Raw genomic sequence first — 27251 nt, 5'->3', positions numbered from 1 at the left:
GTGAATGTACTAAAATGATGCCACTCTGGGAAAAGTGTACGTTTTTTATCAGGGAAGAAACAGTTTAATCAAACTCGAAGAAACTCGTTCACTTTTATTATTTATATAGAATTACCATTCCCTCAAAAATCTTTCCCTAGAATGGATCATATCCCAGAAATCTAATATTAGCTAGCATTATAATTACAGCCTGCTTAAGAAAAAAATACCTGAAAAATGGTATTCTGAATACTTGGAATTACATTATTCATGCCGTTTTTCTTTTTGAACCTGGGTTGGAACTGGATTGGCGGAAAATGTGTAAACAAACAAACGTCAAACAAACTTTAGTACAAACGAAACCGAAGTCGGGTTGGGGTTGAAACTGTGATCTCATCCAGTTCCAACCCAGGTTGGAACTGGATCAAAAAGAAAAACGGCATCAGTTTCTTGTTCAGTTAAGTCTGAACATAGCATTTTAAATGGTTGATCTTGTATACAAATGAACAAAATTAATAGAGTTAATAAACTATAGAGGACGAATGTCGCTGCTGTTCCCTTTGTTCTCGCTCGCAAACATGTCGGGTATCTATCTGTCAAACTGCATACTTTTTCGCTTTGACACTTATAGCCCGGCCTATCTCCGCCAGCAAGAGATGTTTCGGCAGCGACGCCAGCGACATTCTTCCTCTATAGTTTATTACCTCTATTACAAAATTTAATATTTTATTAGATATTTCAAAGCTCTGCCTTTAAGCACAGACAAACAGACATATTACTTAAAAGAAAACTGCTTCAAAAACATCGTTTGGCATCTCACTAGCACCCTCTATAATGCTCAATCCGAAGCATTCATTTGCAGGTGTTGTTTCCCTCGGCTCGATGTGAAAATTTAGCAGGTGACGACTCCCCCGTGGCGTCATCCATTCGTAAAACATGAATGAAGGTTCATGATTGAGTCATTTTATGTAAACATTGATCGGCGTCGCGTTCATTTCTCTGCAAAATTGAGGCACAGCAGCGCCACCATGACACATGCGAGCACAGTCCGAACCACACAATATTTTCGAAATGACCGTTGAATCGTGCGATGGTTCCGATTTGAGTAGTATGTCTGTTTGTCTGTGCTTTAAGTTTTTAGCCCACATTGAAAATAACCGAATCCTCTACAAAACATGTTACAGCGGCACATCATTTGGCCTGCAGCTGCTGCAGCAAGAGTTCATCCATCTGTCAAACGTCCGCCAGTCAGTTTTCTTGTTCGGCGACATTTCTGTTGCTGCTGTTTCGTGAATCGAGTCCTGTGAACACTTTTTCACCAGAAAATTGTGCGTAAATCCAGTTCCCGTAGTAAAATCGCGTAGGAAAACAACCGTGCAAAAATGGCTCTGCCATTCAACGCAAAAGCCCTCTCGAATCGGGTGTTCCTGAACAAATGGTAAGGTCACGACGGGCGAAGGCCGTCCCTTTTAACCTCGAAATCTGACATTTTTATTGTTGCACTTTTGTCCGGATAGTTGCACCATTTGGAGACCTTACGTCAGCACCAGCGGCGGCAGCAACTCGATTGAAGGGGGCCGTGCCAGCAATCCGGATGGGCCCACCTTCAATGTTCCGTCGAAGGAGATAGTCACTCCGATGCCGCCGCTCTCGCAGCCCATACCGGACCTGCCCCCGGTTCAGTACGCCCGGCCCAACGATCAGGGCGTCCCGACGCAGGTCACTCGGCTGTCCAATGGGCTGCGGGTCGCGTCCCAGAATCGGTTCGGACAGTTCTGCACCGTCGGGGTGGTAATCGATTCCGGGCCACGGTACGAGATGGCCTACCCCAGCGGAGTGTCGCACTTCCTGGAGAAGCTGGCGTTCCAGTCGACGCAATCTTTTGGCGAAAAGGACGTTATTTTCAAGGAGCTCGAGAAGCACGGTGGGATTTGCGACTGCCAGAGCTCGCGGGACACGTTCGTGTATGCGGCCAGCGCCGACAGTCGGGGACTGGAGTCGGTGTCGCGCATTTTGGCCGATGTCGTGCTGAGACCCAAGTAAGTGAAATGTTTTGAACCGTATTCATCATCTATCTGAGGGAGAGAGAGAGGAATGAAGGATGGAATGAGAAAAAGGATAGGTAGGGGAATAAACGTACCACAATGAGTTCATAGAGCGTCCTGGAAAAGGCACTGTGATAACGCATAAAAGCGTAGAGCATATAGCTCTTTACCACAGTGGGTCAAGAACATCAGTTAAGTCCTTAACCAGAATGCTGCAATTCTGCTTTGCCAGATTTGTAAGATACTTTGGCACCCTTGAAGATGGCTCAGTACAATACAATTTGCAGGGCTGTTACAGGTGGCGCGGATTTTGCGTTTTTCGCGGTTTTTGCGTTTCGCGCGGATTTGGCGCGTTTTTGATAATTTCGGTGCGGTTTTCGCGGAAATGATTTTCAAATGCACTTACATTAAATATGTTGACATGTAGCTCAACACAATCAGAATAAATAAAGAACATTTCCAAATTAGAGTTATGAATTTTGTGATTGAGCAAAAATAATGTCAATAGTCGCTAGCTTGGAGTGCTAGATAAGTTGCACTGCACTAAACGCTCAATTTTTTAAAACAAAGAAGTTTCTCTTCTGAATTTCGTAGTCAACCTCTCATAGTAATTTATGTCTTAAGGTGTCATAATGCATCACGAAGCTTTCAAACGAATCATTGACTTTTTGCTTTTCAATGATTGTTTGCCTCGCGTTTTTGAAGTGATAAAAAATTGTCAATTCTGCAGCAACGCAGCAGAAAAAGTATCATCGTAATCACTGCGAGTGAGCAAATAGTGTGATACTTTTTCATACGAATATTCGCTTTGGTTGCAGAGAATCATCACTTTGAAATTTCGAGCCGCATATCCAACATAGCTGCCGATGCTGCCCGGCTAAATTTTCGGATAGAATATTTTGAACGGAACTTATTTAGTAATGTCTGAGGTTCGAAAAACACTGAATCAAGGCAAGATTTCTGCAAAAATTCTATGAGTTTCTTGGTAATTCTGAAATCTGTTTTTTTTATGGAATTTGCAAAAAGACGTCACTGGAAATTTTGGATAATCTTTTGATTGAATTAGAAGAATCTCGTATAGAAAATCATTGGTTTTGTAGTTGTAGACTGTGTTGCTTGTAGATCTTTTGTCGAATCGATTTTTGTGATAAACTCTGGTAGAATTATCCTAAAAATAAACTTCTGTTGTCATGGTAAAATTTATCTTTGATTTCCAATCGGAGTATTCGTTGAGAGGGGAGTAGCAAGCACAATTAATAAAGGGTTTTTTGGTAGAATTGTGGAGGATTTTTTACATAAAAACATGAAGCTTTTGGAATCCCATGCAGGACATTCTTGCTGAAATCTTTACTGAATTTCCAAGGGTGTGGCATGGGCAGAACCTCTTATCTTAAATTTCTAATAAATTAATACTTCTCTACATACCTTTTACTCAAAGGTGAGAACATTTGCCTGATATTTTTTTATGAAATGATTCCTTTTTAATAAATATCACTCTTAAATTTTATTCCTATTGAAATTTGTGATTTATTTAATCAATGGATTACGCTCAATTACTCAATTTAGATGGGGCAATTAGATATCACACAAAATCTGAAAATTTTCTTGCAGTTCTCTTGAACGATCTTTTGAGACTTACTACAGATTTTATAGCAAGATTTCTACAATAATGTTGGTTATAATTATTTCAAAAAATTCGCCAAGAGTTCTCCTTTTTGGAACTGTTTCAGGGAACAGGAAATCCCATTCTCGTGAAATAGTAGTCACCCTGATTGGCAAGCAATCAAATAACTATTTATCCAAAACTTTTTATTCCAATTTAAAAAACTTAACTGTTTGCAACATTTCTTGGTTGATGTGGAAGTTGCATGGATTAATAATAGTTAAAATCGGTTTTAACATGGAGTGCAACAAAAAACATGCTCGAAAAATTGAAAAATTCAGACTTTTTATGAGCCTGAGTCATCAAAATCATATGTTTTTGTACTGGCGCGGATTTGATGACCTCGGCGCGGATTTCAAAATGCTTGGCGCGGATTTTGCGGTTTCCAAATCGACAGTTTTGTAACAGCCCTGAATTTAGTTTGACGACATGACTCACAACTATTCCAGTATTGCCTGTGTTGAGTAGCAGCCCAAGTGTGAATCTGAAGCTTTACCCAACACTTCGATATCGGAATAGCTGGCTCAGGGCCAATGAAGTCATGTGATACTCCAGTGCGAGCTAACTCATCAGCCAATTCATTTCCAGTGATGGAAGAATAGCCAAGTATCCATACAAGGTGAACAGCATTTGCTGAATTCAGCTCCACGATTTGCGTTCAACAAAGCGATAACTATGTTCGACCCAGAGTTGGCCGAAGTAAGTGCTTTAATAGCAGCCTGGACATCTGAACAGAAGTATATTACTTTGCCCAGTATGTGCTGCTGAAGTGCTGATTGCACTCCGCACATAAGAGCAAATAGTTCAGCCTGAAAAACGGTGCCTTGTCTACCAAGTGAGTGAGACTGATACAGCCTTAGCTCACGAGAATAAACACCAGCATCTGTTCGATCTTCGAGAAGGGAGCCATCAGTGTATCATACGACGCCGTCTGAAATAATTCTTTCCAGATATCCCCGGGATGGGAATTTCGTGGAAAATGTCCTATATGGAAAATTACAAACAATTGTAAGATCACTAGGAGCAAGGACAATTTTGTCCCAATTCACCCAAAGTGGAAACAACAATGACCTGATGTTCCGAAGGTTCGCTCGAACTCAATCGTCAACGGCTCACCTGCGGCACGGACGTTTGGCTTCTGGGCAGCGTGTTGGGGGGAAGCACCAGGTTCGGCTTCGGCTCAGGTTTCAACTCACTTGCACCACAGTCACATCACCAAAACTACTGTACAGGGGTTCGTTTCTCGACGATTGACTACTAAAGCACTTATTTGGAATCTTTTACTAATTTATTTAAAAACCTATTTTATATATCAAGCATTTACAAGTTAATTTTATATTCTAAACTTCGACAAAGTGCGTCCTGTACGCACGAGCAAATTTTCACTTCTGGTGCAAAATTCAAATTCAGCCCACGCTTGCTGCGATTGCGGTTGGGTCGTTGCTACGGCAACGACGGCAGCCCGCTCACGTGGCAACGACTGTTGGCTCGACGTCGGGCGCCTGCGGTGCCCGAGTAAAAATGTATGTTTAGCAAATTTTGTTCGCAACATTCTCCGGGCCAGAAGACGAACTGATGGGTTGCAGCAACACAACCTTGCTGACGGGTCGCTTATACCGTGACTTCGCTGTTCGTATCTCCACAGTTCTTATTTTCCCGTCCGGGCCACGGTAGGTTTTCTCTACCACGCCCTTTGGCCAGTTACCACGATGTAGGGTCTCGTCCACCAGCATCACAATGTCACCAACCTTGTACTCGTGATACCTCCTGTTGTCCGGCCATTTGCGACTCCGGATGAGCTCCGGGCGATATGCGGCCACCCATTTGCGCCAGAAACGATCCGCATAGATCTGGGAATGCTTGTAGGCGGCACGACAGTCCAGGTCCCGTTCGTCAAAATCGTGGTCAAACTGGATCACGTTGTTCCGTCCGAGTAGCAGCATGTTCGGTGTTAACGGTTCAGGATCCAAGGGGTCGTCCGCAACGTGCGTCAACGGCCGATTGTTGACAGTGTTCATCGCCTCGCACAACGCCGTCCGGAGCACCAAGTCCGTAGGGTGTCGGTCTCTCAGCATTGCACCAAGTGCAGTTTTGACGGAGCGGACTAATCGCTCCCAGCATCCCCCGAAATGTGGAGCACCGGGGGGTATAAACTTCCACTGTACTCCTCTAACACTCAACGACTCCTCAATCTGCGGCTGGTCCAGTGACTTTACGAGCGTCCTCAGTTCCTGGTCGGTACCGGTGAAGTTGGTACCGTTGTCGGTCATGATGCACTGCGGCAGTCCACGGACAGACATGAAACAGCGTATTGCCATTAGGCAGCTGTTCGTATCGAGCGATGGCACCACTTCCACGTGTACTGCTCTCGACGTCATGCAGGTGAACAGCACAACCCACCTTTTCTCCACGCGCCGGCCGACCTTTACAGAAAGCGGCCCGAAGTAATCGATGCCAGTACTGGTGAATGGATACACGTGCGGGGTTGTTCGTGCCGGCGGCAGGATTCCCATCTGCGGAACGGTTGGCTTCGCTCTCAGCTCTCGGCACTTTACACAGGACATCGTGTACTTCTTCACCTGCGAACGGATCTTCAGTATCCGGTGACGCTCCTTGACGTTGTTGATGACGGTTTCCAGGCCTTGATGTGCGTTGGCAATGTGATACATCCGGATCAGCAGCGTACAGAACGGATGGCCGTCGGGAAGGATCACCGGGTTGTTCACCTCGAACGGCTTGCTGTCATCTTGGACACGACCTCGCATCCGAATGATTCCATCGTGGAGAAACGGGGAGTATGTTTTCAGACGACTGCTACTCTTCACGTAACCTGACATCTTCAAGCTACGCAGCTCGGATTCGAAGGTCTCCGATTGTACCTTCCTGTACCACGCATTTCTTGCTTCATCCATGTCACGAACATTGATCGTCAACCGATTAGGCTTTTCTCGTTTCGGCAAAACTAACAGTCTTCTCATTTTCAGGTAGTACGCAGTTGACCTGATCAGCCGGTTGAAATCCGAGAACCTAGCAATGTCGGGTAGATCGATCAACTTTTCTTTGAACGCCGCACAGCACAGCGGTCCGGCCACATCTTTGACGGTTATTTCGGAGTGGAAGCTCGCGAACTCTGCGGAGGACATTTCCAACGGTTCGTCGATCGGCCAGGTAGAGCTATCCCGGTAGAGGAAGTCTGGGCCACGCAGCCATTCCTGCATGCTGCCAATCTTCGAGCACTTCGTTGCCAAATCCGCCACGTTGAGCTGCGACGGAACCCAGTGCCAGAACTGCACTCCGTGACCATTCTCCTTAATCTTCATTACGCGAGCGCCGACATAGGCCGTCAGCTTCTGATCCGACTTCAACCAACACAAACAGATCTTCGAATCGGTCCAGAAGTACAGCCGGGTAATGTCGATCATGATCTCCGTTTGAAGAACGCTTATCATCTGGCTTGCCAGGACGCATCCTTGTAGCTCTAGTCGCGGCACAGTCTGCGACTTCAGGGGTGCTACTCTCGACTTCGCGTACACCAGCGCAACATGTGATCTTTCCTTTTGGCGGTGGACCATGTAGATCACGCAGGCATAAGCCTTGTCACTCGCGTCGCAGAAAGCGTGTAGTTCAACATCACTAAAGGATGGCACCGCCGGATGGTAGTACCGCGGTATTCGAATTTCTCCCAGTCTTGCAGTTTCGTTCAGCCATTCCATCCATCTCGGCACCAGACCATCAGGAATCTCATCGTCCCATCCCGACTGCAGTCGCCACAGCTCTTGAAAGATGATCTTCAGCTGAATCGTGATCGGACTGAGCAAGCACAGTGGATCGAAGATACCCATCATGAATTTCAGCAGTTGCCGCTTCGTGGGCACGGCTTCAGCTGTCCGGAATCGCTGATCCAGTTTTGGGAAGTCTAGCGGGAAGACAAATTCGTCGGACTGTAGGTCCCACTCGATTCCGAGGACACGAACGTCGCTCTCATTATCCGCGACGATTTCCGGATCGAGAGATGCCAACACGGCACGGGAGTTTGACGAGAACTTCACTAGCTTGAATCCGCCTTGATCGTGCACCTTAATGACACGCTGAACCAGTTCGATGGCTTCTTGTTCAGTGTCCGCGCAGTCGAAGTAGTCGTCGACATAGTGCTGCTTCACGACAGCTCGCTCGACGCCGGGGTGCTTTTCTTCCAGCTCCTTCGCATTGAAGTTCTTGATGAACTGTGCCATCGACGGGGACGACACTGCACCAAATACCATCACCTGCATAACGTACTCGTTAGGAGGGTCCGTGCGATTCATGCCACGCCAAAGAAATCGCTGGGAGTCCTGATCTTCTCTGCGGATGAGGACTTGATGGAACATTTCCCGTATGTCCGCAACGAAGGCAATCTTCTTCATTCGGGCCCGTATCAGGACCGCGATCAGCGGAGGGACGAAATCCGGACCCTTCAGTAGCAGATCGTTCAGGGAAAAACCGTGCGACTTTGCCTTGGCGTCCATCACCAAGCGGAACTTCTCATCAGTCGCCACGCTGAAATGCGGCAGGTACCAGGTGTTCGGAGTTTCAGCTAGCTCACCAGGTTCCAATTCCCTGGCGTATCCTTTGTCGACGTAGTCCTGGATCTTCTTGCAGTACCGATCAGCGAAATCAGGATTCGAGTCCATCTTCTTTTCCATGATCTGGAGACGTCGTAGGGCTTGAGGCTTGCTATCCGGGAAGTCGAAGTTGTTGTACCTGTATATCTGGCCAACCTCGAAACGATCACCACGCCGTGTAATGGTACGGTGCATGATGTCCAGTGCTCGTTGATCTTCGTCGGCTATTTTCACCGACTGGCCAGAGATCCCGAAATCTTCAACCTTGTACATCTGTTTCATCAGATCTGTAAGCTCGATGTCGTCGTCTTCGGAGCACAGGAACGCATGATGGTTGCTCGATCCGGCGCCGGCTGGGTCCACTACTCCATGGATTGTCCATCCCAGGTGGCATCGAGTCAGCTGCAAACCATCCAATGAGTATTGCACCGTCTTCAGAGGCACAATCAGACCTGCGTTGTTCGATCCAATCAGCATACAGGGACAGGCATCTTGGATCGCAGCCAGCTTCTCTTCATCGAGCATGGGGTACAGCTGCTTTACTCTCGCCATGTCGAACTTCACCGCCGGCAGGGCGATGTTTGTCACCGTCTGGATATTGTTCACGTCGTACCACTTCGCTTGATCGGAAGGTCCAGAAATTCGGAACGAGAGCATCATCGACTGTTCCTCTTTGTGCAGGATCCCATTTGTCCAGCGGTAGGTCACAGGAGCAATCGGTCCTCGCAATCCGAGGCTCTCTGCCACAGCTGCATCCATCATCGAGAGAGACGAACCTTCATCGAAGAGCGCAAATACTTCAGCGACGCCTTGTGGACCACGAATCTTAACCTTTCCAACTCGGAGCAGTGTGTTCGTGTTCTTGCCGTTGAAGTTGCAGACATTATCGTCACTACTCGCCGCGTCCGTACGACTGATTCTCGAGTTCCTTGCAGGTTCGTCGGTGTGGACCAGTTCATGGTGGTTTTTCTTGCAGATGGGACACTTCTTCTCGGACTTGCAGTTCCTCCTCGCATGGTCGAACTTCAGGCAGATGTAGCAGACCTTGCAGGAGTTAGCAGCAGATCGACGTTGGGTAACCGACAGCTTCCGGAACTGCTCGCACTTCTCCAGGCCAGAGTGAGAGCTTGCGGAGCACAAAGGACACTTCTTCGCTACCACTTCGTCGCGACTGTTGACGTTCAGGACTGTCGGCTTCGGCTTCGGCTGGTAGCTGGGCTTCTTGACGCTGAATACAGGGTTGAGACTCGCGAGCTGGTTGTCCATCTCATCCTCCAACCAACGAGAGAAAGTGTCGAACTCGATTACAACGCCTTCCTTCAACAGAGCGGCCTTATGCCGAACCCACATCTGTTTGCTGAAAGCAGGCAGTTTTTCAGCCAGGTGCGATATGAGTTCGGGATTCATCAGGTAGTTGTCCGCCCTCGCGTTGGTCATCGCCACCTTGGTACCAATTACCGCATTGTAAAAGGCACGGAAGGACTCGATGTTTCCCTCTTTTACGGTCTCCAGGTTTCTCAGCGCCTCCAGTCGGTTCGCCACCACCCATTCAGTGCGGCCGAAGTTCGACTTCAACATTCGCATAATCTGCTCCACGTTGTCAGGCGATGAGAGCAGTGACTCTACAGTTCTTCGCGCTTTTCCTTGCAGCGCTTTGTTCAGTCGTCGAAGATTGTCACGGTCCGACAGCTGAAACTCTTCGGTGGATGTTCTGAAGTCGTTTTCAAAAACGGTCCACTCCATGATGTCGCCGGAAAAGGGAGGCAAGTCTCGCATGTTCCTACTTTGTAGTGCTCTGAAAGCTTGCGACAGAACCTCATTTACAGCGGGTTCTTGTACCGACGCACTCCGCACGTCGTATGCCGGCGCGTTCCGCACGACGGGGGCCGGTGCATTCCATGCACCCTGGTTTACAGCTCTCTGCGCGCCGGGAGCCGACGCATTCCATGTGCCGGGAGGCGGTGCATTCCAGTCGTCGGGAGGCGACGCATTCCCTGCATCGCGATGTTGTAGGAACGGACGATCTATCCAGTGGGACGATTCATGCACGTTGGTTGGTCTGACCTTATCGGATTCGGTAAGCCAATCTGCTACGCGCTTCGAGACGTCGGTGTAGGTACTCGATCTGCTCGATGTACCCGATCGGTGACTTGAGTCAGACTGCAGCTCGATCTTCCTCAAATCGCGTTCTCGCTGCCGCTTCAGGAACTCCGCTTTCCGCTGCTCGGTCTTCAGTGCCAGGTCGTGTTGAATCTGCAGTTCAGCAAGCTGCTTCTCAGCCACGATCCTGTCCCGCTCGATGGAAGCTCGCAGTTCAGCCTCCTCATTCTGCTCTTCCAGGTCCAAGAGCTTGATTTGACTGTCAGTCCTGCTGCTTCGCGATGTTCGAGTTCTCGTTGACTTTGCAGGTTCTCTCGATGCACCAGAGGCGACAGATTTGTTCTCCGGAATCGCGTCCGGTTGTGTAGCAACGTTTTCCCCCACGTGGGGATTCACATTCGAGACGTTGGGTGGAGTACGAAGCATGTTACTTTGCTTCGGAATATAAACTACGTACTTATCTAAAGCCTTAGGAACTACACCTTTATTTTTTCTAGAAGACCGTCGTACCTGTTGTTCCATATAAACCGGTCATGGGCATTCGAAGGACCAAAAATGTTCCGAAGGTTCGCTCGAACTCAATCGTCAACGGCTCACCTGCGGCACGGACGTTTGGCTTCTGGGCAGCGTGTTGGGGGGAAGCACCAGGTTCGGCTTCGGCTCAGGTTTCAACTCACTTGCACCACAGTCACATCACCAAAACTACTGTACAGGGGTTCGTTTCTCGACGATTGACTACTAAAGCACTTATTTGGAATCTTTTACTAATTTATTTAAAAACCTATTTTATATATCAAGCATTTACAAGTTAATTTTATATTCTAAACTTCGACAAAGTGCGTCCTGTACGCACGAGCAAATTTTCACTTCTAGTGCAAAATTCAAATTCAGCCCACGCTTGCTGCGATTGCGGTTGGGTCGTTGCTACGGCAACGACGGCAGCCCGCTCACGTGGCAACGACGGTTGGCTCGACGTCGGGCGCCTGCGGTGCCCGAGTAAAAATGTATGTTTAGCAAATTTTGTTCGCAACAACCTGATGTGTGTTGATGTACGGTTCACAGGAGTTTCCTCTAGTAGACCGAGTACCCGTAGATGGTAAGTGCAAGAAAGAGCGTCTTGTTTGAGATGAATGTGTAGTGGAGCAACGTCAAAGAGAACTTCGAGCGCTGCCGTAGGAGTTGAAGAGAACGCTCCAGACATCGCCATTAAGCACATTCTTTGGAGATGGCCTAACTTTGATTGGACCGTTCTCATTTCGCCCTTTTGCCACCACACAAGACATCCATAAGCCAATATTGGCCGAACAACAGTTGTGTAGATCCATTTGATATACTTGGGTTTTAGACCCCAAGTTGTACCAAAGGTTCACCGGCATTGCCCGAAGGCCATACAAGCTTTCTTGATTCTGAACTCAATGTGAGGTGTCCAGGAAAGCTTGGAATCAAGAATAACTCCAACGTACTTTACCTGTTCAGTCACATCGATTTCAGAATCAAAGAGACGTAAAGGTCGAACGCCATTACGGTTTCGCCTTTCCGTAAAAAGAACAATAGATGTTTTACTCGGATTAACCGAAAGGCCATATTGGCGACACCAACCCTCAACTACCTGAAGGGCGCTTTGCAAAACCATAAGTAGGAAAACCGCTATTATTGAGTTGCCTCAATAGCGTATCTGCTACGAGACTCCCCCTTGGGGGCATCCACAGACACTCAATTTCCTAATCCCTGCTAGACGCAATGTCGAGAAGACATATCGATTTTTTCAGCATTTGATGAATCCAATTGGAAATCATTGGAGATATACCATGACTCCGTGCGGCTTCCAATACGGCATCGAAAGGCACACTGTCAAAGGCACCCTCGATATCCAAGAAAACACCCAAACAAGATTGCTTTTGAGCGAATGCTTTCTCGATATCGTAAACAACCTTGTATAAAAGAGTCACAGTGGACTTACCATATTGGTAGGCATGTTGGTTCACATGAAGAGGCACGTTGGCCAGATGAACATCACGGATGTGATGATCCACAATGCGTTCTAAGCATTTTAGAAGAAAAGAGGTCAAACTGATAGGTCTGAAACTCTTTGCTTCTTCATACGACGCACGACCCACTTTCGGAATAAACTTCACAGTAGTAATATCCCGCCAGGATTTGGGAATATACCCTGTAGCAAAACTGCAAACAAGTATTGCATGAAGTGGGTGACGAGGTACATAAGTATCATTACTGTGTGCTTAATCGTTATTGCAATATTGAGGCTCCAATTTGACTAAAGTTTGAAATACATAACAACTCATGAGAAAACTGTCAGAAGTTCGATTGAGAGAAGAGGAGAAAACTCCCCTAAATGCAAATACAGAAAGAATAGTGTTGATCTCATCCACTGATTTACGGTAATCTGACCTGCGTCTTTCCGAGTTGACCTACATTCATATTCCTTTCATCGCACTTCACATACCTAGCCCGCCATATCTCTTGGATCTGCAGTTCTTAGGATATCACGACAATGATTTTTCATAAGGGCCTAACTGACTTGATCGATTTCTCTTCGTCGACTCTCTTTTTCGCGAATGACTTGATCAAAACAAACAAAATCATTATTCTTTTTGTTTCTATAGCAACATGTAGTCATCTTCTTCGCATTCTGTGTTAACACAAAGAGAGGCTCGATGAAAAGAACTTGCAAATGTCAGGCTCAAATGAAAAATCAGTGTCGATCTGGTTTACCACTTATTTAAACATTTTTATTGAAAAAATAATGTTTCGGAAAAGTGAATAGTTCAAACGTAAAACAGTATAATAGGGGTACTCACTAAACAGATTAAATTGCTGCGTAAGCCATGATTTTCTGCTTATTTGAAATCTTTCATGGTTTTGCGAATGAAATAATCAAAGTTTGCCTTGGTGATCGCGATGTTTAATCAGTTTAATCAGTTTACGCTGTTAAGTGAATCCCCCTAATATATTGTAACATAAAAATTGAATGTAACCGTATAGTAGCTATAATGTGCAAAGATTTTTTTCCATTACAATACACCTTATTGTAGCTGGTACCCTGTATGGTGCAGGAATGGTTTTCACTAAACACCCTATGGTTAATTTTTATCCGGGATCCCACCAAAGTGGTGACAAGACTCCACCTTGAGGGCACCCACAAATACTCAGCTTCCTAAGGGAAGATTCAAATATTACGTCCATCGTTTTTCGGGATTTCTAGACCCCCCCTCCCCCCTCTGTCACGCACTTTTCCTATACCCAATACACGTACTGTCACACTTTTCTAGACCCCCCCCCCTCCCCCAAATCATGGACGTAATTTTTGAACGTTCCCTAATCGCAACGTCGAGAAGAGATGTCGGTTTTTGAGCATGTGGTAAATCCAATTGGAAATCATTGGAGATATAAGCACCATGACTCCGTACGGCTTCCAATACGGCATCGAAAGGGACGTTGTCAAAAGCCCCATTGATATCTTAGAAAATACCCAAGCAGGATTGCTTTTGAGCGAATGCCTTCTCGATATCGTAAAGAACTTTGTGTAAAAGAGTCACAGTGGACTTTCTAAATTGGTAAGCATTGGTTCACATGAAGAGGCACGTTAGCCAGATGAACAACACGGATGTGTTGATTCACAATGCTTTCTAAGCATTTCAGAAGAAAAGAGGTGGTCAAACTGATAGGTCTGAAACTCTTTGCTTCTTCATCCGAAGCACGACCCTCTTTCGGAATAAACTTTACGGTAATATCCTGCCAAGATTTGGGAATATATACTGTAGCTAAACTGCAAAAAGTAGTTTTATCAAAACATATTTGAAATAATCAAATCCATTTTGAAGTAAAATAGGATGCATCCCATCTGCTCCCGAAGATTTGAATAAAGCAAAGCTATTTTCTAATAAGCAGGACAGACAATTGAATTTTAAACAATTTCGGAAATTCTTCATTTTACAGATTAGCCGACGACGAAGTGGACCTAGCCAGGCAATCGGTAAAGTTCGAACTGGAAACGCTGGGAATGCGCCCCGAGCAGGAACCGATTCTGATGGACATGATCCATGCGGCAGCATTCAGAGACAACACTCTGGGACTGCCGAAGCTGTGCCCGCTGGAGAATGCTGACAAGATAGACCGCACTATGCTGCTGAACTATCTGCGGCATCACCACAGCCTGGACCGCATGGTACTGGCCGGGGTCGGCGTTGCCCATGACGATTTGGTACGAATGGCGGAAAAATATTTCGTGGAAGGATCGGCCACATGGGAGATGGAGAAGGTCGCTGCCAAAGATCCGTCCGGAGTGGACACTTCCATTGCCCAGTACACTGGAGGTTCCAAGCTGGTGGAATGTCCCATTCCGGTGTATGCGGCAGTCGGCTTGCCAGAGTTGGCCCACGTGGTGATCGGACTCAACGGATGCTCCCATCAGGACAAAGATTTCATTGCCGCTTGCGTGTTGAACATCATGATGGGCGGAGGAGGTTCCTTCTCGGCAGGCGGTCCCGGCAAGGGCATGTACACTCGGCTCTATACGAACGTTCTGAACCGTTACCACTGGATGTACAGCGCCACGGCGTACAACCACGCTTACGGTGATTCCGGTTTGTTCTGCATTCACGCCACTGCCCCCCCGACGCACATCCGAAGCCTGGTGGAAGTCATCACTCGGGAGCTGTACACGATGCAGGCCCGTCCGGGCGATCAGGAACTGCGACGGGCAAAAACCCAGCTGCAGAGTATGCTGCTGATGAATCTGGAGGCCCGGCCGGTTGTCTTCGAGGACATCGGACGGCAGGTTTTGGCCACCGGCGAGCGCAGGCGGCCGGAACATTTCATCCAGGAGATTGGTAAGTGTCTAAGAAATTGTGTCTGTTGGTTTCAGCGGGAATACATCGATCCTCCTATTTGCAGAGAAAATAACTGCCGAGGATGTTCAGAACGTGGCCCGGCGGTTCCTGGCGTCGCCTCCGGCTTTGGCCGCCCGAGGCGAAATCAAGGGCATTCCGGATGTGAAGGACATCCAGACGGCGCTCGGTGGCGAGGGACGACTGCCCGGCAACCGGCGGTTGTCATTGTTTAGGTAAGGTCCAGACAGAGATCGGGACATTTTGTGGACGATGATGGAAGATGGACGATGTCTTCTCAGCGTGAGTCAAGTGGAACCGAAACTGTGAGTACTCTATAGGATGTTAGTTGTGTAATGATGATTGTGCTTTATTTGCCTGCGGGAACTGATTACAAGTTTATTTTAAAATATATCAAATCTTAAAGGAAACGATGTCGCTACAGTGTCAGTTCGTGGTGAAAGAAAGCCCTTTTTAATTTTCTGAAAAAATGAACAGCTCCTGGGTTTAACTTATGTTAAATTGTTAACGTTATATATTATGATAACGTCAATGTTGGTTACAGATTTAGTCGTTTGATGTTTAGTGAAACTGGCACTACTAAAGCAGGGTAGACAAGTACAAGCGCCGGCGCTGCCTATAAACGATTGATTACTATTAGGCATATTCAATTCGTGAGCCCGGTAGGAACGGTGCTGCGGTTAGTAGATCTTTCTATCTGCGCTGTCTGGAAGCTATGATGATATGATATTCTGGTTCCGAGCGCGACTGACGTCCTAACAAACTTCAATAAATCTAATTCACCTACCAGGCGCATTCTGCAGTGATGTGCCGTGCGTGAATATTTCTCTGGGGGCTGTTCATAAACCACGTAGACCAAAATTTGGTTATCTCAGACCCCCTCCCCCTCGTAGACTTTTGTCCATACAAAAATTCCAAAACTTGTATGGAGCATATTTCACGTAGCCTGAGGGGAGAGGATAGGGATTTCGTATTTTCAATTTCGGACTGTAAGTTGAATCCAGAATGGTGATAATTTCTTATTATTCTTGTTCTTTCAAAGAATTAAAAAGTACTAGTAGTGTACTCACTATGGTGGGTGAAATTTTCATACTTTTTATTATACAATCAAAAGGTACTTAATATTCAAGTAATAAAAAAAACTATATACATACTGAGATAAATGTAAAATTAATTTGTCGATTCCAAATAAGGAAAGAAAACGTCTAATTCTTTCGGAAACTCTGCAAAATTGGATAAATATTCTCCAAACTATCGCTAACCTCCCGTTCGGATTTGGCCCCTGTAAAAACGATCTTTCCGTTGACGAAAATCAACAAAACCACCCTTGGTTTCACCATCCGGTAGATCAAGCCCGGAAACAGTTCCGGCTCGTACGAGCTAAACTGCCCGTGCACTTGGTTCAGGTTCTCCAGCCGAATCGGAAATCGAAGATCCACCGTCGCAACCAGGTTCTGCACTTTGAACTCCAGGAAGCGCACGTTGTAGCCCAGTTTTTGTACGATTCGTGCAAATTTCCGCGCCGCCAGATAGGCACCGGCTTCGTTACGAGCCCCGGTGCAGACGATCTTCCCCGATCGGAACACCAGCGCCGTACAGCGGGGCTCCCGGATTCGCATCACGACACCGTGAAACCGAGCCGGATTGTACTCGGAGTTTCGCAACCGAAAGTTGATTGCCTGAAGGTTCAGCTCACACCCCAAGCCGACAGTGGCCACACAATTTCTAAAAAAGGAATGGATGAGATCTTTTACCTACCGTCATTTGGTGACAAACGAAACATTGAACCTACCTAACAAGTATAGAATTTATTGCTTCCTGTGGCCCGGTGGGCATGGGTGTTTGCATTACCATGCTGCTTTGTGGTGGTAGCTAAAAAATGTACATTTTCAGCATTCTTTAGTAAAGCCATATAAATTTGTATTTCCTTTCAACAAGCACTAACTACCAACTACCGACCGACCGAAACATACCTTCGAGTGCTGCATCGCGGAACTGGTACCTGCAGTGGATGCAGCCGGTCGCGGCATCGGGCTGGACAGCACCGTTGGTTTGATGTCCATTTCGTCCGCCTAACTACCCTGGAAAGTGCAAGTTCTACTTGATTTTGGCAGAGTTTCACCGATGTCTTTTTTGGAAACTCTAGCACGAATCACAACAAACTGGCAGAGCCGCCTGTAAACTGCAAAGGAAAGGATGAACTAACATGAAAGCGACTGATCTGACAGCTGATGAAGATAGACGAGTGCACCGCCCGCTGGAAGTTCACTCGGGCAGCGAATTTTGACACCACAGCGGGGTCGACTCTCAACAAGTTCTACCCAGCAAAATATTTGTTTAATTTTTTGTAACTGGTTTTCGCGATGAAGTTGCAAAAATATGAGCTTGTGCATTAACTATATGCATATGCATCACTTTAAATGGAAATTCATGTAAGAAATCAAAGAAAAAAATATCAGCGCATTTTGGTAATGCATCTCTGAGTAGAAGTTGCTGAGAGTCGACTCCGCTGTGCTGTCAAAATTTTTCAGGCTACTCAATGTTCATCAGTGCACTCGTCTACACTGAACCAAAGCATCCTCCCAAAATCGTATGTGAAGTAATACGCACACGCCCTTTAACAAACATCATTCCCTAGTCGAATGACAAATCAAACGAATGCCTCTGATTCCGGATGGCAATCACCCGAATGGCACTCATCCTGTAACCGTATGATACGCTTGTCCAAAAACGAATGATTTGCCATTTCATTTTCTAATGAGTTTAGTACGGTTATTAAACGAATCAAATTTGTATTTCGTATGAGAAACAGAATAGATTTATCTGGGAAATGGATCTATTGAACTTTTTACTAAATAATCCTAGAAAAAAACTGAATCAAAAATAATTTATTTTTTAACGTTTATTGAAAAGACATTAAATAAACTGTTAAACAGAGATGGCTAACATGAAAGAATCGGCGTAGTCCCCGTGGTGAGCTTCTGTGCAATTTGGGGCATCCAAAACATCACCAATGTGTGGTTGGTGTACTCAAAGATGTACTGATGCTGAACGGGAACATAGGGGAGCCTCGGCGGTAAACGCGGATGAGCCCCGATAGGTATCCATCGGCGACTTTTGTGCGGCCCGTCACTGGTGGGGAAGATGTTCACCTTCATCATCATTGCTCCTTTTATTCCGGAAAAAAAGCAAGGCGTCTGGCTGTAACAAAAGTAGATGAATTTTACTATCGAAAACTTTCTAATATTTATCCAGAATATGTTTTCTTACCTCAGACTACAAAAAGTAAGCACTCTCTCGTTCTTGTGAAAATGACAATGGCGGACTACTAGCCTCGCATCCAACCTAACCTACCACCGCCAGATCGGACACCAGCCAGCGACTGCCAATCAGTTCGAAAGCGGATGACGAATCAGCCAAGCATCGACTGATTATAATAATAGGGCGTGATCGGAACACTATTCATCCGCTTACAGGATGATAGCTAGTTGGACTCGTGCAATAGGAGGCAATCAGTGAAGTACTAGATTGAAAGTAATGAGCTGGATTTTTGTATGGTGAGATGATCAATTCTCCATTTCTGTAATGAAATGGTGCAAACAGCGTAGGTTATATGATTTATTGGCTAATTTGATGCTATTTGAGCAAAAGTTTGAATAACTGTGTTGTTGTATTATTTTTTCCTGCAACTTCAACAACACAGTTATCCAAACTTTTGCTCAAACAGCATCAAATTAGTCAATAAATCATATAACCCACGCTGTTTGCACCATTTCATTGCAGAAATGGAGAATTGATCATCTCGCCATACAAAAATCCAGCTCACTACTTTCAATCTAGTACTTCACTGATTGCCTCCTATTCAAAAATCGAATGAGAGGAAATTCAACAACCTGAGTACATTCATATGCATAGGGAGGGAATGTCTTTCGATGTTTTGATGCTGTAGCATACGCTCATTGCCATCAGACAAAAAAGGAAGGATACATTTTAAGCATCAGGCGGATGACAAAAAATACAATTCAAGGATGATGTTTGGGTTCAGTGTATAAACGCCGAAAGTGAACTCGGACTGCGCGTGAATTTTAGTACAGCACGCTTTCTCTAACAAAAGGGCGTATTGTCACAAAAACTATCCAGCGGTACGAAATTCAAAACCGGGTTTTAGATCGTTTTGAAAAAAATATGTGCCGAATCGTTCGTTGGCTGCTCGTTAGATGGGCTGTCTCGATGGTTGGATGTTCACTAGTTGGGGCAAACCCCAACTAAAAAACACTGTCAACACAGACAAACAGACGTAACACCTTGAACGATTTTCATGGAAATCCATCGCCCAGTTCACACTACCATCACCTGGTGGAAAAGTTGTACGAATCACTGTGTTATGCCATATCGTCAACAGAAGGCGCTAGTGTGAAACGTCAAACGCATAGAAAAACGATGCCCGTTAAAAGCGTGGTCGATGGAAGTTTCGCAAGTGTTACGTCTGTTTGTCTGTGCTGTCAATGTCAAAATCGATGTTTGAGGTCTGACCGCCGTCGCATCGTATGTCTTAATTTGTTAATATACAGGACGTTTGTGCAAGTCTGCGAGTGTTTCGTGACGTATTTCTGCGTCAATTGCTGAATTTCAGCAACATTTTTGCTGAATTTTAGCACAACGTTGCTTATCAACTGTCAAAACTGCTGGATGGTTCAGCAAGTTGAAAAAAAAAAATTGCTCATACTCAGTAAAATTCTCATTGCTGAATGAAATCAGCACAAAAAAAAATCAGCAAAGTTTGCTGAATACCAGCAAACAAAATTTACAGTGTAGGGCATTTTTATCAGTTGTCAGTTGCCCCAACGAACGAAAACGATTCGCTAATCGGGGCGCAGTCGTGACCCAACCAGTGAATCCAGGCTGTATACTTACCTTACCCGACGTCTCCACTAGACAGAAATGTCTTGCCATTTTGTTGGACAGATGTGTCATGACAGGAATATTCTCTCGCTATTTGCATGGAAAGCAGCGGTGTTGATCATTTCTGTTACGTTTTTTGGCAAGACATTTCTGTCTAGTGGAGACGTGGGGTTACCGATCAGGCTAAGGCCTGGGACACACTTGCGGTGTTCGTACTTTTTATATCCTTCAAAAGAAAAATACTGCATTAACATGTCTAAAGGGTCTAACTCGTTTTGTAAACAAACATTGTTTCTGTCGCTGTAGGGCCTATCTTGATTCACCCACGCATGTCGACACGCTTAATGCCTGGTTTACATTGTTCAACTGAAACGAACATTTCACTTGCCAACTTCTCAAAGATGTTCAATCCAATGGAATGATGTGTTTAGACAGAGCAAATGACTTGAGTGTTCACTTGAATGCTCTTGAATGCATCTCAGTTGAAGTAAGTGTTTACATTGTTCAACTCGTGCGGAGCGTAAGCAAACTGAATTGAATTAATCTCACTGACAGATGACTTGAATTCAGCTCACATGAATCGCGGGTTTAGACGGGGCAAGTGAGACGATTTCGTTTGACTTGAATGAAAAAGTTCAACGTGTTCAACTTTCGTTCAAGTCAAGTGAGTTGCTCATGTGAGATGAATGGTGTTGTTTACACGTTCAATTCGCATTCAATTGGGCATTTTCCATTGACTTTAATCAAGTCACTTGCACTGTCTAAACCAGGCATAACAGAAAAAGCGAAGTTAGCATGGAAGTTAGATCTTTCTGATAACGGTACCCAGATGCGTGGGTGGATCGAGGTAGACCCTACAGCGACAGAAAGATATAGCCAAGTCCAACACGCTGAAACTGCTACGCACATCGCATGTGTAACAGTTACTCACTGTGGAGCATCGCTGCAAATCCGGGAGAATGTGTGAAAATTACTTGGAAAATTATGTGTACGTCATACTCACGCCGTGAGCTGATGGCCAGTTACACATTTTTGAGCTCTTGGCTTGCTCCAAAAAGAGAGCGTTTGTTAATTTTCCAAAAATAAAAAATAAAGAAAAATTTTCTTCTCTTGTACTGTCAAAAATAAATTGAAAACAAACTATTCCAATGATTACTTTGCTTGGCGATTGTTGGCGATGCAAAATTTCACCTCAACATGATTTTGTGCGTGAATGGGATTCAGTCACACTGCATTTGAGGTGATGCGGTCACGTACGTGTTTGAACCACCAGCCCAAAACATAATGTCAACACAGATAGGAATTAAGGAATTTCCTACGGACGACCAACGTCACGAACTGTAAAATCGTGTGAACAATGTTCAAGGACTTCCGGCAACGCCCAGGGTGCTTGCAGCAGCAAATTGAGCCCGGAGTTGGAAGTGCCAAGGGAAGTGCTTATCCAACAAGAATATTTTTTGAATTTCCGCGAAGTGAAGTCGGGAAAAGAGAATCTCTGCTAGGAAGAGCCTGGAGCAGATTCGAAAGCAGATTACGGACTCCGGTAGATCGGGTTGTTGCGGACAGCAAGATGGACAGTGCATTGAAAATAGTGTATGGTGAAATGTTAAAACTGATTAGGAAACGTTAAAAATAATTTATTTTTTCATGTGTTTTCATGTTCAATACAGTTTAAAATTTTACGGCCATTGTTTTATTAATAGGAGGCAATCAGTGAAGTACTAGATTGAAAGTAGTGAGCTGGATTTTTGTATGGTGAGATGATCAATTCTCCATTTCTGCAATGAAATGGAGCAAACAACGTGGGTTATATGATTTCTAGACTAATTTTATGCTATTTGAGCAAAAGTTTGGGTAACTGTGATGTTGTATTATTTATTTCTTGCAACTTCAACAACACAGTTACCCAAACTTTTGCTCAAACAGCATAAAATTGGACATGGAATCATATAACCCACGCTGTTTGCACCATTTCATTGCAGAAATGGAGAATTGATCATCTCACCATACAAAAATCCAGCTCACTACTTTCAATCTAGTACTTCACTGATTGCCTCCTATTGAAAAAATCTTGAATAAATTGAAATAAACAAAAAAATATAAATAAAATTTTAAAATAAAACATTGCTAAGTTACCCATTTATGGGTAAAATTATTTACCCATATTTGAATAAAGCGCCTTTAACCATTTATGGGAAAAGTGGCTTTACCCATAAAATGAGGTTGTGCACTTTTCGGCAATTGGGTTCTTTAGGAGTATCTGCCCTAATAAAAATGTATTATTGTTCGTGCAGTTGAAAATCGGAATTTTTGACACGCGAAAAACGATGTTTCTCCTATACCGTGTGTCGGACGTATGTCGGGCACAGTGCGCTGGATAGAGGGCCAGGTCCGCTGTCCAGCGCACTACGTCCGACGTTAGGTTTCATGTATGGATTTTGAGGAAATTCGATTGTCGGGTGTGGGGAAACTTCGGGTTTCAACCGCGACGACAATATACACTGATGATTGGGTGAATGATTGTATTATTCCATGTATGATCAAGATGATTGCCCGAAAGGGTTGTTAAGCACGTTGTATCATATTTTTCTATTAGGGTGGATTATTTCGTAATCGGATTCTCCACCCAACAATTAGTCGAAATCCAAAATTTCATAATTTTTGAAGTCCGGGAACTATTTTTAAAATGAATTTAAAGTTTGTATGGAGATTTTTTTTTGTTCCAGTCGAACTGTCACTTTATCGATTGAACTGTCATTCTATCCACAAAAACGGAAACTGTTTTGTTAATTTAACCATCAAAACAAAGGTATTAGAATCTAATAAAATCACATTATACTCAGAAAAATGAACTCTTTCGATTAGGCTATAGAAAATAGCAATATTTTATTCACTTAACAACCCAATTATGGGTAAACCATACCCATATTTGGGTAAACTGACCTTAGCGTTTTAATGCTAGAAATGCGTCATTATTTTTTTCCGTGCATAGTGGTTTCGCAGCGCGGTGTCACGAACACTAATGCAAATCTACTGGTTGAAAATATGCCCATTTGATTTTGCTGGGAACAGCTGATCTTTGTTTACTATTTTCAACCAGTAACTCAAGTGGTGTTTGTGTAATGCAGCGTGTACGTACACGCAACACTACTAAAAGCAGGAACCACTATGCGCCAAGATTGTTTCCTGCGGCACAGTAGGTGAACATAAACTTATGTTCATTCCATTCATCCATCAGTAAACAAATTCATCGGTGTCGTGAAGTTATGCAAGTTTCGTAGAAAACGTGAATGCTAAGAATTTTTTTGGTAAATATTCTGGTAAATTTTGTGTTTTTAATTGATTTAACAGCAAAAATAATCAAATACATATCTGCTCCACAGAAGCGATGCGCTACGGACGATCTAGGCTACCGGAAATCATTCTTGTGACTATATTCGGCATAGGTGGTGGGTTCTACGCGTTTCAGCCGGCATTCAAGCAGTACCAGCTCGATAACGCATCGTCCACTGGCTCAGTAGAAGGCGGTCAAGCGAAATCAACTGCTAAGTAGGTAGCTAACCACTTTAGTGAAGGAGGTAGCAGTAAACGAAAGCTAAAAAAATGTTCACACTAATGAATATGTACCGAGTGCTGCGGGGATCCCCAGTGGCAATACTCGGCGGTGCCATTCTCATTACCGGGTCCGTAATGGTGGTCGTAAAGAAAGTTTACGAACCGCACAAGGCGCGGAATCGCCGGGCAGAGGCCGAATACATTGCGGACTATCTGTTCCGCAAGGAGCAGGAAGCGCTAGGTAGTCCACTTCGGGACGACAAAGAAACTCTGAAGGATTAGTCTCTAGATTTAGAATAATGTCTTTTTGAATTAGGATTTTAGTTGTATCTTATTTTAAACAAGTTTTCTGATACACGCAATGTTTTTGTTTCAATTTTCTACATGACAGCCGTAAATCGAGTCAGTTTTTTTTGCATAGTGACTTGTTGCAAAACTCGATTTTTTCAACACTCTTCGTAATTATCCAACCCGGAAATTGTGATATGAAAAACCAAAAAAGAAACCCAAAATTTACGAGATTGGTTTGCATCTATATTATAAAATCGAGACATCGAGGAGACAAAAAAAATCCGCAGCACACATGAGCAAAATATCGACTTAAATTTGTTTGCGACGAACCTTAGAATTAGAACCGCCTAACATCCTTCAAAACCCGCACCGAAATGTCGCCCGATGCGAACGACAAATCGGCCATGCTGTCATCGACGACGCTATCCTCCGTGAGCTGCGTTTCCCGCTGGTACTTGAGTCGGCCTTCGTGCCGTACCACCAGGGTGGGAGAATTGTTCAGGAGTTTGTGCATCTTTTCGCCACCAGGAATCCGAACCGGGTTGCGTTCGTCCAGCACGTGAGCACCCCTCGAACTGACCACTCCCTTGCGTGGCAGGGACGAACTGTAACCTTCCGTCGTGGGATCGATTTCCTGCATTAGGTTTTCCTTGGAACTCATCACGCTATCCCGGTTGTCGTGCTTATTGTGCAGGACATCGATCAGGTTCCGGTTGGGACAGAAGATTCGAGCCTGGAGCATGGTTTGGGGCGTCTTCTTGATGTACTCTCCGATGGGTGAAACAACGTGATCGAACTTCTTGGCGGACTTGGGCAGTGGGAATCGACTGACGGGTTTCTTGAACGTTCCGCAACTGCTCGGGCCATTGGAAGAAGCGGAATACGGTTTCTGGGTGGACTTGGGCTTGTTGCTTGCGCTATATGAGAAAAGATTTTGTTTGGCATTGGAAGAGGTGGGCTGTTTAGGTTTAAGATACCGATTTGGACTGATGGGCGTTACCGGGGTGAGGTGTGAACCTACTACCAAGGTATTCTTGACACTGCTCGGAGTTTGTTTGGGTTTCTCGGACATTGACTGTTGTTGAGCTTTTTGTTGTTGCAGTATCTTCATTCCTTGACGCATCATGAATTCCATTTCTTCCATGGTATCGTTGAAATGATCTGGCACAGCGTCCAATATCGGGGATCCTGGTACTGCGCCCTCAATGCTATCTTCCTGACAAAGGGAATCCTCTTGCAAGCTGTCACTGTTGTTGAACAAGCTTCCGTTATCCAATTTTCCACCATCAGGGTTTCCACTGTCAATCGAACTATACTCCCCTTCTTCTTCCGCTTCGCTATCACTTGAGCTCAAAACAATAACATCATCATCATCTTCGCTTATTCCCTGTCCACCTACCTGACGCGGAATATGCTTTGCTTCCAGCTTCGTTTCCTCGACGATCGTGGTGGCATCGAATCCGACAGCGGAATCTGCCGTACTATCAACCGTCGACGAAATCTTACTAATCTCATCCTCTCTGCTTTCGTTCGCCGTACGGTAAGCCTCGCTTCCGGTGACGACCGAACAGCAGTCATCGCCGCTTCCGTTCAGATTCTGCCTAGCTGTGAGGAAACTTTCCAGGGATGTGTTCTTGGAAGTACCGCTGCTACCAACAGCGGTAGTCTCGTTGATAGTGGCCTCCTCAATGATCGTCGACGGCCGGAGCATATGCATTCGTTTCACCGGAGAAATAGCCTTGCCCCCCATTGGACCAGCCTGGTGGTGCATGGTGTTCTCCCACATTCCGGAAGGTTCCTCCACATCTTCCAGCTGTGTTTCGTCTACAAGCTCCGTTGAAGCGTTGCTGGAGGCTACAAGATGGAAATGAAATAGGATAGCTTAGTTGACTTAAATGAATGATGTAGTTTAGAATATTAAGAAAAATAGAAAGAGTAATTTCAAATCATATGCTATCCTCAGTATAAACAATGAATACATACCATCTTTCTGTTCTGTTCCATCGCTAACTTGATTCGGTTTATTTTTCGAGCTTTCCAAGATTCTGCGAATGGCTTCCTCCTCCTCGTCATCATGCTGCTGCTGTACTCCCAGTTTGCTCAAATTCATCGAGCAGAGCCGTTCCATCTCTTCGAAGCTCTCATCGGTCGTTTTCCTCATGGAATCGTGTTCGATAAAAGTCGAATCATTCCCACGGCGGAGCTGCTGGCTACTGGCATCTCCGGCTCCTACTTCGGACAAACGTGTAAACGATGTAGCTTCTTCCGTCGAAGCAGTAGTATCTTCGTCCCGCAGTTTGGACTCAATCATCTGCTGCCGTTTGCGTTCGATCATCGCCTGGAAGCTGTCATCGATATCGAACGAATCATCCGACGTCTCCGAGGTAATGTTTGCCTGCTGATCCATGGGCAGCCTCCTGTCGGTCAAAGATGATAGAAAACAATAGTTTTAGAATTTGAATCTCAATTCCACGTCATATTTTAGGTACCTAAGCACTTTTCTACCAACATATCCAAACAATTTTGCAAAAGCCATTGTTAACAAATCTTCCATTAGCTCGCAGCTAAATTATTTCGGCGTGTCAAACTTTTAATAAAAAACAAAACTAGCCCTTAAAAACGGCCTACTCAGCCCCCCTTTCTTTTTGTAAGTACTTACTGAAGCCGCCGCAGATACTCCTTCACCTCCCCGATCGTGGGCGTCCCGAGGATGGGGCATTCCTCTTCGGACGATTGGCTGTCGTTGGACATTGTGCGACCGATTCGGATTGATTTTCCTCTACTAGGTCACTTTCACTTTTACACAGTCACTTTCAAACGGATCCTACAAATTGCGAGCAAATCTCAAACGCGGAATCGAAAATAAAAACGGAATTTTGTATTTTTACCTGCGCGATCACGAAGACGGAACAATAAACGGTTACAAATTTGAACCAACAACCACTAACGTCAAACGCACTTTTGTTTTTGTTGTGGCGCACGAAAACTGCACGAAAATCGAACTGCCGGCGCGCGGCTTCGGCGAAGGGTTGCCAGAACTGCAGAAAGAATAATGTACCTAGGGTACCTAGGGTTCCCTTATTAAGCATGTGACTCCAATTCAGGCCAAACATGTCTAAAGGTCCTATCTGCAGAAGAGAGACTCTCTTTGGTTTCCCTCTCTTTCGTTAATATCTCAGCTGTCCATTTGAATTATGATTATCTCCTTGCATAGAACGATGGTCAAATCAATCGTCTTTTGATTTGT

At 45.1% G+C, this 27251-nt stretch overlaps 3 protein-coding genes and 1 long non-coding RNA gene across 4 annotated transcripts; 2 read left to right on the top strand and 2 right to left on the bottom strand.

Moving 5' to 3' along the window:
* Positions 1–1218: 1218 nt before the first annotated feature.
* On the top strand, positions 1219–15669 carry LOC109417751 (mitochondrial-processing peptidase subunit alpha). Its single transcript, XM_029853273.2, has 4 exons — positions 1219–1417; positions 1497–2018; positions 14346–15238; positions 15303–15669. Exons 1-4 carry the CDS (start codon positions 1362–1364, stop codon positions 15473–15475), a joined length of 1644 nt encoding a protein of 547 aa, XP_029709133.1. The 5' UTR covers positions 1219–1361; the 3' UTR covers positions 15476–15669.
* A 645-nt stretch (positions 15670–16314) lies between these two features.
* LOC115253940 (TBP-related factor) lies at positions 16315–17462 on the bottom strand. The gene is made up of 3 exons (XM_029853234.2): positions 17230–17462; positions 17049–17128; positions 16315–16981 (listed from the first exon to the last, which is right to left on the bottom strand). Exons 1-3 carry the CDS (start codon positions 17317–17319, stop codon positions 16462–16464), a joined length of 690 nt encoding a protein of 229 aa, XP_029709094.2. The 5' UTR covers positions 17320–17462; the 3' UTR covers positions 16315–16461.
* Positions 17463–23332: 5870 nt separating this feature from the next.
* LOC109420016 (uncharacterized) lies at positions 23333–24075 on the top strand. The gene is made up of 2 exons (XR_002132488.3): positions 23333–23478; positions 23542–24075. It is a non-coding gene; the product is annotated as an uncharacterized LOC109420016 (long non-coding RNA).
* Positions 23541–26880, bottom strand: LOC109417754 (uncharacterized). Its single transcript, XM_029853233.2, has 3 exons — positions 26664–26880; positions 25988–26421; positions 23541–25858 (listed from the first exon to the last, which is right to left on the bottom strand). The coding sequence occupies exons 1-3, from the start codon at positions 26753–26755 to the stop codon at positions 24342–24344; spliced, it is 2043 nt and encodes a 680-aa protein (XP_029709093.2). The 5' UTR covers positions 26756–26880; the 3' UTR covers positions 23541–24341.
* Between the last annotated feature and the right edge of the window lie 371 nt (positions 26881–27251).

This window comes from Aedes albopictus, chromosome 2 (genome assembly GCF_035046485.1).
Source record: "Aedes albopictus strain Foshan chromosome 2, AalbF5, whole genome shotgun sequence".
Lineage (NCBI taxonomy): Eukaryota > Metazoa > Arthropoda > Insecta > Diptera > Culicidae > Aedes > Aedes albopictus.
Note: the sequence above shows the minus strand (reverse complement) of the source record. Positions and strands in the feature narration are given on the sequence as shown.

Bases quoted from the DNA above. Each gene is read 5' to 3' on its own strand.
- LOC109417754 (XM_029853233.2), bottom strand. From the start codon at position 26,755: ATGTCCAACGACAGCCAATCGTCCGAAGAGGAATGCCCCATCCTCGGG. The intron at 26,422-26,663 runs GTAAGTACTTAC...TTTGACCGACAG, and splicing joins GAGTATCTGCGGCGGCTTCA to GAGGCTGCCCATGGATCAGC. The intron at 25,859-25,987 runs GTATGTATTCAT...TCCATCTTGTAG, and splicing joins TGGAACAGAACAGAAAGATG to CCTCCAGCAACGCTTCAACG.
- LOC109417751 (XM_029853273.2), top strand. From the start codon at position 1,362: ATGGCTCTGCCATTCAACGCAAAAGCCCTCTCGAATCGGGTGTTCCTG. The intron at 1,418-1,496 runs GTAAGGTCACGA...TTGTCCGGATAG, and splicing joins CGGGTGTTCCTGAACAAATG to TTGCACCATTTGGAGACCTT. The intron at 2,019-14,345 runs GTAAGTGAAATG...TTCATTTTACAG, and splicing joins GATGTCGTGCTGAGACCCAA to ATTAGCCGACGACGAAGTGG.
- LOC115253940 (XM_029853234.2), bottom strand. From the start codon at position 17,319: ATGGACATCAAACCAACGGTGCTGTCCAGCCCGATGCCGCGACCGGCT. The intron at 17,129-17,229 runs GTATGTTTCGGT...TACATTTTTTAG, and splicing joins CCGCGATGCAGCACTCGAAG to CTACCACCACAAAGCAGCAT. The intron at 16,982-17,048 runs GTAGGTTCAATG...TTCCTTTTTTAG, and splicing joins ATAAATTCTATACTTGTTAG to AAATTGTGTGGCCACTGTCG.